The 12404-nt window shown below is 39.5% G+C and overlaps 1 protein-coding gene across 4 annotated transcripts in view; it reads left to right on the top strand.

Moving 5' to 3' along the window:
* PPP1R12A (protein phosphatase 1 regulatory subunit 12A) overlaps positions 1-12404 on the top strand; it is a 124615-nt gene that overhangs the window by 30829 nt on the left and 81382 nt on the right. For all 4 annotated transcript variants that reach the window (XM_087934502.1, XM_026699195.2, XM_087934504.1 and 1 more), the window contains exon 2: positions 5253-5383. In XM_087934502.1, coding sequence (XP_087790628.1) covers positions 5253-5383 — 131 coding nt within the window. The remainder of the gene's footprint in view (positions 1-5252; positions 5384-12404) is intronic.

The following is a 12404-nucleotide window of genomic DNA, read 5'->3' as shown; positions in this document are numbered from 1 at the left end:
GAAATTCTAAGACAACATTGACAACAGGTTGAGATTCCAAGCGATATAGGCCGTTTGCTATTTGATATACAAAACTATCTGCATAAAACTGTCACATTACACTATTGGTATGGAATCTAAAACTTCCACACTATCAAATATAGCAAGAAGTGGGATAGCATTCTGTAAAGCTGTGATTATTAACTATTGAAGAACAATACTCTTTGTCATCATAGCTGCAAAAGACTTAACACAACTAAGATGCTGGGGGGGGGGGGGGAATCCCAACAAATTTCATTGAATCGAATGGAGTACACATATGACATAAATACAATTGAGTGCAGTCTTGGGGGAGTATTTGATTGAAGCCTTGATCTCAGTGTCTTTTGAGGTTGTTTTGTAAAATGTGGAAGTATCTGATACTTGCCAATAGCTTGGTGTAACCAAACATATTCAAGCAGTTATTTTCAAGTTTTTACTATTTTTTTTCTCACACATTCATGTTTGCAGAAGCCAACACCACATCCAGTTAAGGGGCCACGGAAGAGAAGTGACCTGCATCAGTACTTTGATTGGTGCTGTTGGAGATGGAGTGCCTCACTTTTTTGAGTCAAGCATTAAACTGAATTGCTCTTTCAATTCAACTGTATAACTTCCCCAAATAGGAGTAATGTACAGCACAGGCTTAATACATGTGTCATCTGTTAAGTGACATGAGACTTACTTTTGTTATAATTATGTTTAGTAAGAATATAGGATTCTAAAGTTCAAGGCAATCATTACTTTTTTTGAAAGAAGTTTCTATTTACTCAGTGCTCTTCAGAATTTTTGAACATTATACTTTCTCAATTATTGCAACTTTATAATTTCCTGCCTCAATTTTAAGAAACTTCTGAGAGAGTATACATAAGGATTCAATAACAGTGATAGACAATTTTTTTCTATTTTTTGTACCTATTTAACTTGTGGTAGAGATAATATGTAGGTTGAAACAAGTGGTAAGTGGGATTACATTTTTTTTAAAATCTCAAATCCTCCTTTCTTTCTCCTAAGCATTTGGTATCAAGGGAGATAGATAACTTTAGCTGAGGTCTGAACTGAATGCTTGTAATAGAGTTTAAAAAATTGAATGACTTAGATCTGCAGGTCCCCTGTTCTTTGCATTAAGCAGATTAGTTCTGTTTTCCTTTCCTGTATGGACCTCTCTTTCATAGTTATTCTTACTGTAGAAAGCCTTAAATTAATATAATTCTACATCAGTGAACGAACACAAAATATGATGAAACTGCTACTGCTGTTATAGTATTAAACAGGGTGTTCCTCTACTTTCAAATCTAATGCTCCCTATCCATCTTTGATCACTTCCAAATGTTCTTTAAATTGAAAAATTTTAAATTATTTTATTTTCGTACTGTACATTTTTGTGCTAATAGGTAGACACTTGAAGCTAACTTTGTTTTAGCAAATATAGAGTTAATGTATTTGAGCATTTTACATGGGAATCCCAGAGCCTTATATGGTCAACTTAGTTTGCACTGCAGTGAACTGAAGGCACCCATCCAAAGTGAGAGAAATTACAGTTGCTTTTAACCATATAATATCTGTTTGCTAATCTTCTGCATTAGAACTGCAGCATTCTAGAATTTAAAATGTAGGCATAAAGATACATAGAAAAATTTGTGATTGCACATACATATTAAATGCATAATACTGTTGTGTATCAAAGTTTCTGCACAGTACCAAGTTTTGGAAAATGACATCACTTTGCATGGAGACTTTTAATCCAATTATCTCAATTCCAACTTTGTGATTTTGGCCTGCCAATAGCCATTTATATGACCATTTATATTCATATGGAACAAAGTCATTGCTTAGTGGAAAGTTATGTAAGCCTAGTAAAATACTCCTGCGTTCTCATTCTTCTCCCCCTCTTCAGAATTTTTAATTTCATTTTCAGAATATTTCAGGATTTAAAATAAACAATGTTAATTAAACAAATTAGACCCTCAACATATTACTTGATGTGGGATGTACAGTATTTAGAAATTGAGTAAAAATTGCTTTAAATCAGGATTCTGGTTTGAAATACAATATAATGTGAAATGAGATTTGTCTTCCTTTAAAAAGTTAATATTCTGCTTATAGTGGATAATATAAACACACCCTACACACTCTATACATCCCTATTAAAATGCTATTTTTTAGATGTAAAAATGTCAAACCAAAATAAACTACTTCAAAAAAATTTCCATCTTTTACATAACATATAAGAAGTATAATTCAATTGAAAAACAAACAAATCTTTTAAGGTAAAATAACAATTAAAAACTTAAAATAATGTGGCTGTATAAGTATGCACACCCTCTTATAATTAGAGATATACTTGTACTCAGAATTAACTGATCACATTCAAAATGATGTTAAATAATAGTCTGTACACACCAGCCATCAATTAAAAGACTGATCAAGCCCATATAAAATTCAGGTGTTCTAATAGGATTTTTTTTTTTGACATTTACTCAGTTGCTTCTTATAGCAAAAACCATAGTATATTTTGTTCTAAATAGATGTAATCTCTTGATTTTTTTGAACCACTTTAAAAGTATGTTTCTAGTTTTGTTTCTACCTGTACACACAGGTAGACCTTAACTTACGATCACAATTGAACCCCAAAATTTCTGTTGCTTAAGCAAGACAGTTGTTAAGGGAGTTTTCCTCCTTTTTACGGCCGCTCTTGCCACAGTTGTTAAGTGAATCACTTCAGTTGTTAGTAACATGATCGTTAACTTATGACTGTATAACTGTAACCTTGTTGCTTGTATCCTAAAGATTTTGATTGACTGCTTCCTAGTATGATTTGATTGCTTATTGTACACTGTGACTATTATTACGTAACGTATCTTATGATTCTTGACGATTGTATCTTTTCTTTTATGTACACTGTGAGCATATGCACCAAGACAAATTCCTTCTGTGTCCAATCACACTTGGCCAATAAAGCATTCTAGTCTATTCTGGTCTATTAAGTTAAGCTGGCCCTCCACTCACTCACCCATTCACTGACTTCAGTGAGAAGGTTGCAAAAGGTGATCACGTGACCTTGAGACACAGCAACCCTCATAAATATATGCCAGTTGCCACGTGTCCAAATTTTGATCACATCATCATGAGGATGTTGCAATGATTGTAAGTGTGAAAAGTGTGCAAAAAAGATCATAAATCATTTTTTGAATGCCTTTATAGCTTCAAAAAGTCATTAAGTGAATGATTGTAAGTTGAGGACTATGTGTACAGAGTACCTGAAGTCTAAGCTTAATTTGAACATCATACAAATCATGTTTGTTATATGATATGATTAGAATTACTTCATGGTTTTTCATTATCCAAACAAACCAGAAAATTGTGTTTGAAATGAGATTGCATATTTTGATTTGCAAGGCTAAGTATTGTCAGACTATATTTCTGGGCTATGATGATAAAGGTATTTTTAGAGACTTTTAAAGCAAACAAATGGAAAACAAAATTAGGGAAACTGCTCTAAAGAATTGTCAGTTGTGTGAAATACAAACTATGGATTATTAACTCTGGTTATTAAAAATTATAGTTTATTTTGAATGTTGAATTGATGGTTTAAAGGCAAGGAGCCTTATGACTTAATTTTAAAGCTGTAGCTTAATAATTTTAACAAAAGTTGGCAATAAATATGAAATATTTATAAAACAAATTTAAATAGTTGCCCATCTATCAAAATGAACTTTGGGTGCATAATTGCAAAAATTGATGCCTTTTTTTCTCTGAAATTGTATAGAGTTTCTTCACAAGCAGTTTTTGTCATTATTTCAAAAGAATTGCTCATTCCCTAAATCAGGTATTGAGATTGCTAGAGGCAATAGATTCATTTGTGTGTGATTGATTTAGGCTGTTTTTTTTGGGGGGATCCTAAAGGCATTACAATTAGAAGATAACAGTATAGCATACAGCATTGTTGGATACCTACTTACCTGAAGGGCAAAAGAACAAATAATTTCATATGGTGTGTTTTTAAGCTATGTATTTTGCAGGAATTAATTTTGATAACCGTAAGTCTGTTATTTTAAAGAATTCCTTTATGAAGTCTGTGTCTGCCTGCTTGCCTGTTTATCTGTCTGTCTCAGTGCATTTCACAGTACAGTGAAAATGCCAACATTAGAAGTTGGAACATGCAGCTATTGTTGGAGAATTGTGTTGACCAGAGTCTGGGCACAGACCCCTAACATTAAATATTTAAATATCTGTGCTGAAATCTACAAAACTATTAGTTTTGTTTTACACACAAAAAAAGATCAAAGATGCCAAATCCATTGAAAGCTGGTAATCTTTTTAGATTTGGAGTAATTTAGAAAATAGGATGGAGTACTTGCCAAACACCCATCTTTTTTATCTTCTTTCTATAATAATGGAAAAAAAGTAAAATAGAATTTCAGAATTTGCTGAATACATTGGTGCATATATAGAAGGTTTTCAGGGATGAAATTATAAGACAAGACAACATCTTAAATTGTATTATCTAATTCAAATTTAAAAGCTGGTTAAGTTTTTTTTATTAACTTTAAAATTTAAATTTGATTTAAATTCCCTAAAGGAAAATTGACTCAGAACACAGTTTTATTATTTTCCTTGGGTGACACTGATTTGGTATGATGTCCTTTAGTATGTGTTACTTTCTCTTACTCAGTGATAGTTTAAACCTGAATGTCTTTCTTTTAAAATCTGTAAATTGCCCAGAGTTACTTAGATAGTGAGATGGGGTTTTAAATAAATAAAAATACAAACTAGTTATAGAATCTGGTTTTTATTTCTTGCAAACTTGTCAAAGAGTAAAGGTTATTAGGAGAAAAGGCATAATGGATAATTTGAATAAAGTTTACTTATGTTTGATTTTAGATAATTTAATCTTCCTCTCTCATGTATATTACTAAGTGGAGACTGTTTCCAGGATATTTAAAATTTCTAAAGTTGCTATCAAGTTAACATAGAAATTACCAGTCAATTATATATAAAAATAAGTAGCAGATTTCAAACTGAACTGGAATTAGCAAGGCCTTTTTTTAAAAAAAATCAAGACAAATAAAGGAAGCATAGATGAATTCATGCATCATGCATCAATATGCTACATATGTAAAGGAATGCTTATTTTGCTTCTTTGGTGACAGACAAAACTTCTTTTTCTCTGTTTTTAGACTGATATTTGGCAAATCTCTTGTACAGCTCTAACCGTTTTTCTCTGTTTATAGGCTTGCATAGATGATAACATAGATATGGTGAAATTTCTTGTGGAAAATGGAGCCAGCATTAATCAACCTGACAATGAAGGCTGGATACCTCTACATGCGGCTGCTTCCTGTGGATATCTTGATATAGCAGAGTAAGAATGTTTATCTTTATTTGATATAACTTTCTAAATGTCTGGTGAACTTTTAATACAGTGAATGCCAGTTAAGAGTTAACACAAAAAATATTTCCAGCAGTCTGTCAGGTATGAAAATTGGGGTCTTTATAGCAAGGAAACACAGCATTCTCCAGATGAGCTGTTCAGAGCATCCAGGCATGGGAGGTGCTTCTGTCTCTCAATCAATAGACTGAATTGATTTCTGAGGACACTCCTCCTTGACGCTCCTCTTTAATGTCCCCAGTTTTTGCTCAGCCTTCATTCGAACAAGGCAGGAACTTCCCTTGGCTGGAATTTAGGAAAGAGATTGAGAAAACAAAAGAAAGAAAGAAGAAACTATTAAAGAGGTCAGAAAGCAGCCCTTGGCTGCCTATGATCGTTGCGCTTCCTTTCAGACCTGTTGAGAGCTCCTGATGCTGTTTTAACACTAGTTGGCTGTTGGAGCTCTCAAATCCTCAGCGAGGGCTGGAACAGCGTTCCGAGTGCAGGCTCGAATTTTGCATTTCAATCTAGGGCCAGAGTCACCACAATAGACCAAAGTGCCTGTTTTATTCAAAATAAGGCTTATTTCAAGTCGACAGGCTGCCAGGCTACAAGCAAAGGGCCGTTGTGGCGCAATGAGCACAGGCTCGCGATCGGGCCTAAGAATAAAAGGCAAAAACAGCCAGAGGCTTATCCCCCTTTTAAAACACCTCAATTAAAGGGGTAGGTATCAGCTCTATCACCCCTAACCAGCACAGTGATTTCGAGTCTTCTAATTCCTGAGCTATTTCTGGGGTTTATTTCTGCTTATTGAACTATTGTGTGCCAAAAATAACGGCTGGTGCCATTTTGTTAAGTAGCTGATAATTGCAATTGCCCTCAACAAACTTGAAATGCTTTTAAGAGGCATTCAGTGCTTAGCCTAATTAAATAGGCTGGTGTGAGGAGATAAACCCTAACAGGGCTGATCTTGCAGGGGTTTCAGCAACGAATCACAAAAACTAAAAGTTTGCTGAAACGATTAGTTGACAAACCCTCACATTCAAATCGAACAACAGCACAACAGTAGCTAGCACCCAGGCCTGTGACCGCTTGTGCACTAAAGCTGTTGCAGGCCCAGTGTCATACAGTTGAACTACTCTGGGCAATCAAGGTGTATCTAAAATGAGTTTCAATTTTTTTTCATTTGGCATATAATAATAACAACAACAACAACAATAATAATTTTTAAAAAGGGGTTAAATCATTTACATTGGAGGGATTCCCTGCCCATTCCTGGAGCAGGCCCCTAGGCGTGCCAACTGCCTCTTAATATAATGTATCCTGGGGGTGCAATGGCAAGTGGCAGTTCTATCGGTTCCACTGCCTCAAGCTCTAGAGCGGCAGCTAGGAGGGCCATGACCAGAACCCAGAACAAAACAACGGGTTCAAGGAAGCCTTCCAAAGCAGCTGAGCAACACGCCAAGAGACGCCAAAGGGCAATAGAAAAACATCTGAAAAAGTGCCTTTGTGAGGCAGAAAAGAAGAAACATCTCATAGAGCCACCCCTGCCCAAAGCTCCACTCCAGCTCCTTCCCTGGATCTGTCAATGTCCAGGGACAGCAACAACTTGCCAGACCAAGCAGACACTTCAACTGCAATACCTGCACCACGGAGGGTCCCTGAGGCTAGATTCACCCCCACAGCAGCGGGACTTTGTGCAGCGGAAGCTCTTCCACAAGAAATTTCTGCACAGATGAGAGTTTGGATGGTTTGGATACCTATTAAATAAGGTATTGCAGCAGGGGTGCAAGAAACCTTCCTGGCAAGGCGACGTCAAGCAGCCCCTGACCATGATCTTCAGTTGCTACGGGGAGGGGGGGGATCTTCCAATACCTCACATGCCCGATCAGGTCATGCAATACAGGGAGGACCAAATAGTTGAGATGGAACAAATTGTGTCAGTGTCCTCTCAAGACAATGATTTGTCTTTGTCCGTGGTAGAACACCTAGAGAAGGATATGTCAGAAGATGAGGGTTTAGCCTTTGATCAATCCACATTCACAGGGCTGTTCCGCCCTCACCTATTTAAGTCTTTATTATTCAAGGCAAAAAACACTGCACACCTTGACAATCCAATCTTTACCTCCTAACCACTCTCAGTGCAGGAGGAATCGGATGAACTTAATATTTTCACAGCCTGTCCCTGAAGAGGAGGTCATACCAGTCCCATAGATGTTCACTGATTTAGTTCAAAAACAGTGGACCACAACAGTGGACCACATTATCCCAATCCAACGGGATATGACAAAAGGTTTTTCAATCTAGCGCCAGAATTTTCTAACTCCCTGCTAGCCCCCAATGTAGATGAACTTGTGGTAGTTCTAGCATCTTCCTCCACTATACCTAGCAAAGCGGAGGACACTCTCAAACCAGAGGACAAAAGAGCAGAATTAGCACTCTGCAGGGCCCATCAAGCAGACACATGAGCCATCAGAGCAGCTTGTTGAGGTAATTCCCCGTTAGGAGAATGAGTGCATACAGGAAGACGTATTTGAGACTAGTGTTTGAATAATACACATACACAGCACACAGATACACTGTACAGTAAATGTAGGTTTTTACTTCCAGAAAGGTTTAAGCAAAGTTCAAAAACAAGCAGTCCAAAAGTCATCCACAGGTAAATCAGTCAGGTTTCAATCCAGGAATAATCCAGTAACAAAGTCCAGTGTCAAAAACAGTTCAGTATCAGACTTACATCAAATCCAGAATATCAGTCAATTAGGAAAAATGGAAGAACGGCAATACTTTCCAACAGAAGGAAACAGAGATACACTCACACTCTCTTCTGAGACTAAGACCAAACAACCCAGGTTTCTGGCTCCATCTTATGGCCGTTTGAGAAACCACACCCAATTGCATGCTCTTGCATTCCCTTAAAGAGACAGTATTAAAATGTCTATCCTGGTTTATATATTTCTAAACCAAATACCTGTTAGGTGACTTATATTCCTAACACAGCTACAGCCGCCTTATTCTTTAACAGATCTTCCCTAAGATGGCCCCCTCACCTGAGAGATTCCATTCCTTCATCAAACACCAGGGTGCATCAGGGCATAGCCAATTTGATGGCTGCTGCAGAATTTTCTGCAGATGCAACATTTATTTTGGTAAAATTCTCAAGAGCCATAGCATCCCAAATCACTGCAAGATTCCTACTCTGGCTCTGACATTGGCAAGCGGACATCAAACAAAAGTGGAAGCTGGCATCCACCCCCTTTGAAGGGGACAAACTGTTTGGTGCTAACCTGCATCTGCCCCTGATGGAATCTCAAATAAGAAAAAGATCCTCCCCTCCCTTTTTCACAAGACTGACAGTAGACCTTCCTGCTCTTTTTGGAGGGGTTCCTTTCGTCCCTTCCATCAAGGATCCTATTTGCAAAGATCACAAAGGCCCTTTCCTTCAGAAAGATCTGACTTCGGGAACAGAAATAGGAGGGGGGTAAAACAAAAGGTCATTTTGTGGGGTAGGAAAACAAGTCCTTTCATTGCCCCAAGTAAAATCATTCCCGACTCTCCCATAGGAGGACGTTAAGGCTATTGGTAGATCAATGGGAATACACTACATCAGATGCTTGGGTCAGAGAGACCATAAGATCAGGTCTCTCTCTAGACCCTCTCCACACCCCTGAATATTTTTATGATGTGCCCTGTGTCAAGGGATCCTACCAAAAGGACTCTTAGGGAGACCGCAATCCAGCATTTTCTGGAGATCTGTGCAATCCAACCTGTGTCGTTGAATTAACAAGGGAAAGGATTTTATTCACATCTATTTGTGGTCCCCAAAAGTTCAGGGGGGTGGAGAATAATTCTAGACTTAAAACGCCTGAATCGCTTCCTGGTTTACAGGAAATTTAAGATGAGCTCCTTGCAATCAATCCTTCTTGGTATCAGACAAGGTGATGTATTAACGTCAATAGACTTAACAGAGGCATATTTACATATTCCTATCAGACCCACACGTAGCAGATTCCTGAGATTCTGTTATAATAACCACCACTTCGAGTATATAGCTCTTCCATTTGGCCTAGCTTCAGCCCCTCGGACCTTTACAAAGGTTCTGGCGGTGTTAGCAGGCCATCTTAGGAGTAAGCCAGTTCAGCTAAGTGTTGATCTCAATGACATATTAACTTTGTGATCGTCCAGCTAGCAGGCTGAACTAAATACTTAGGTCACCCTTCAGGTTCTCCCAACAGAATGTTTTTTCAATAAATTGGGCCAAGAGTCATTTGACACCATCAACTCGCCTCCTGCATTTGAGAGCCATCATTGATACAGTGGCTGGGAGAGTATCCCTCTCACCGGATAGGTAGAATAGCATTAGGCAGTTGGCAAAAGAGGTTAGGACTCTCTGACGAGTATCCCTGGCCCAATTATCCAAACCATTAGGTAAAATCATCTCATGCATTTCTATTGTTCCCTGGGCCCGGCTTCACGCCAGAACTCTTCATTGGTTTCTGCTCCTGTATCAACAATCAGGAAGGCACAATGCCATGTCCAAAGTCACTGTTACATCAAAGGTTCTCATATTGCTTCACTGGTAGACCACAACAAACATCAACAAGGGCTGTCTTTTCAAGGACCCTCACAGACAATCACAACAGATGCAAGTCTATTTGGATGGGGGGCACACTGTCAGTCCATTACAGCTCAGGGCTGCTGGTCCATGACAGAACAAGCTTGCAACATAAACTGGCTGAAATTGAGGGCAGCCCATCTGGCCCTCCGCAAATTTCTACCGCTGATTCAGGGACAACATGTCCTCATTCTAACTGACAATGTAGCCAGAAAGGCCCACATAAACAGGCAGGGGGGCACACATTCAAGATCTCTAATAAAAGAGACAGAGAGACTGCCGCTGGGCAGAGAGGAATTTGATCTCCATCAAAGTGGAACACATCTCAGGACAGTCCAACATCCAGGCAGACTGGTTGAGCAGGGCCACTGTTGACCATCCTGATGGCACCTGCACCTGAGACTGTTCCAAGAGATGTCACATCGGTTCGGCCAACCAATCATAGACCTCTTTGCCTCACCCCTCAATGCACAGCTCCTGAGGTTCATTTCCAGATTCCCAACACAAGGAGCGGAGGGAGTCAACGCTCTATGCTGCCACTGGCCTCGAGGTCTCTTATATGCCTCCTCTCCCCTCCCACTGATTCCCAAGGTGGTTCAGAAACTTCTAGAGGAGAAGGCAGAACTATTGTTGCTGGCACCATACTGGCCCAGATGTCCGTGGTTCACGGATTTCAGGGATCTATCTATCACAGATCCATGGAGAATCCCGCTGTACAGAGTCTCACTCACACAGGGTCCAATTCAACATCTGGACCCACAATGGCTGCACCTAGCTGTATGGAACTTGAGTGGAGACGTCTGAAAGATGAGAAGCTCTCCAATAAAATCATCTTAATGATCCAAGCGGCCAGATGTCCTTCAATGAACTGTTTATACAACACTACCTGGAACATCTTTTGCAGGTGGTGTGACAAGGTGAAAATAGACCTCACCTCTTTATCGTTGGCTCAAATACTGGACTTTCTGCAGGAAGGTTTGGACAAAGGACTCTCACCAAACACTTTGCGTAGACAGGTGGCAGCCTTAGCATCAGTCATTCCCTGTGGGGACCTATGATCCCTCATTACCCGAGGATATGCAGCTTCCTCTGTGGGGCCACTAATCTGAGACCCCCAGTGGTCCATAGATACACCACCTGGGATCTAAATAAGGTCCTCGCAGCACTCGCAAAACAACCTTTTGAGCCTCTAAGAACCATGAATCTCCATCTACTCACATACAAGGTGGTGTTCTTAGTAGCGATAACATCTGCATGATGAATTTCTGAGCTAGCCACCCTGTCAGTGAGACAAGATCTCTGCAATTTTCATTCTGACAGAGTTGTCCTTTGCCTAGATCCAACCTTCATTTCCTTCATTTTACGGCCTTCCACAGAACACAGGAGTTGATACTCCCCAACTTCTGTCCTGGACCGTCTCATGGTCTAGAGCGACAATGGCATTTATTAGATGTACGACGTGCATTCCGAATCTACATAGACAAGACTGCCTCTTTTAGGAAGATGGAGATGCTATTTGTCTCCTTTCAACCTGCTACTCATTGACAGTTGGCAGATGGCTGCGAGCCACGATTACGAAGACTTACGAGACTCAATCATTGCCTGTACCTACTGGTATTACAGCAGACTCAACTAGGAGTGCTGCAACATTGGCTGTTTGGGTGACTCAAGCTTTGATCGAAGAAATATGTAAGGCGGCAACGTGGGCTTCATCGTTGCCTTTCATAAGGCACTATAAGCTGGACGTTTTGCTTCTGCGGAAGCAGCGTTCTGAAGAAGAGTCTTGCAACGGGTCCACACATAAAAAGGGGGGACTCCAAACCAGACAGAGAACCTCCCGTAGGACACGCCAGCTTTGGTATGTCCCATGCCTGGATGCTCTGAACAGCTCATCTGGAGAAGGGGCGTAGGGTGCTTATCTGATACGCCCATTCTCTGTGAGCTGTGAGGAGCATCCAGCCCTGCTCAGAGACTGTCTGGTGTGGGTCCAATTCTGGCCAAGTCTGCAGAGCAAAGATGAAGGAGAATGACGATGAACTTATCACTTTGACTTTGCCAAAACTGGGGACACTAAGGAGGAGCCTCAAGGAGAAGTGTCCTCAGAAATCAGCTCAGCCTATCAAATGAGAGACAAAAGCACCTCCCATGCCTGGATGCTCTTCACAGTTCACAGAGAATGGGTGTATCAGATAAGCACCAATGCCCTTTCCCGCCTCCCCTGAGCACAGAAGATAAAAAGTACAATTAAAAATGTGTATTTTTATGTTTGCAATGAATAACCAGGTATTGCAATATTGCTATATGATGAATTTTGCATTATAGAAATGAATGTTAGGCTCTTTGTTTCTCTTATACACTAAGAAGGTACTGCTATAAATTCTTATATGAATGGAATCTGAT

Source organism: Pseudonaja textilis, chromosome 5 (assembly GCF_049901715.1).
Source record: "Pseudonaja textilis isolate UNSWEBS1 chromosome 5, rPseTex1.2, whole genome shotgun sequence".
Taxonomy (NCBI): domain Eukaryota; kingdom Metazoa; phylum Chordata; class Lepidosauria; order Squamata; family Elapidae; genus Pseudonaja; species Pseudonaja textilis.
Note: the sequence above shows the minus strand (reverse complement) of the source record. Positions and strands in the feature narration are given on the sequence as shown.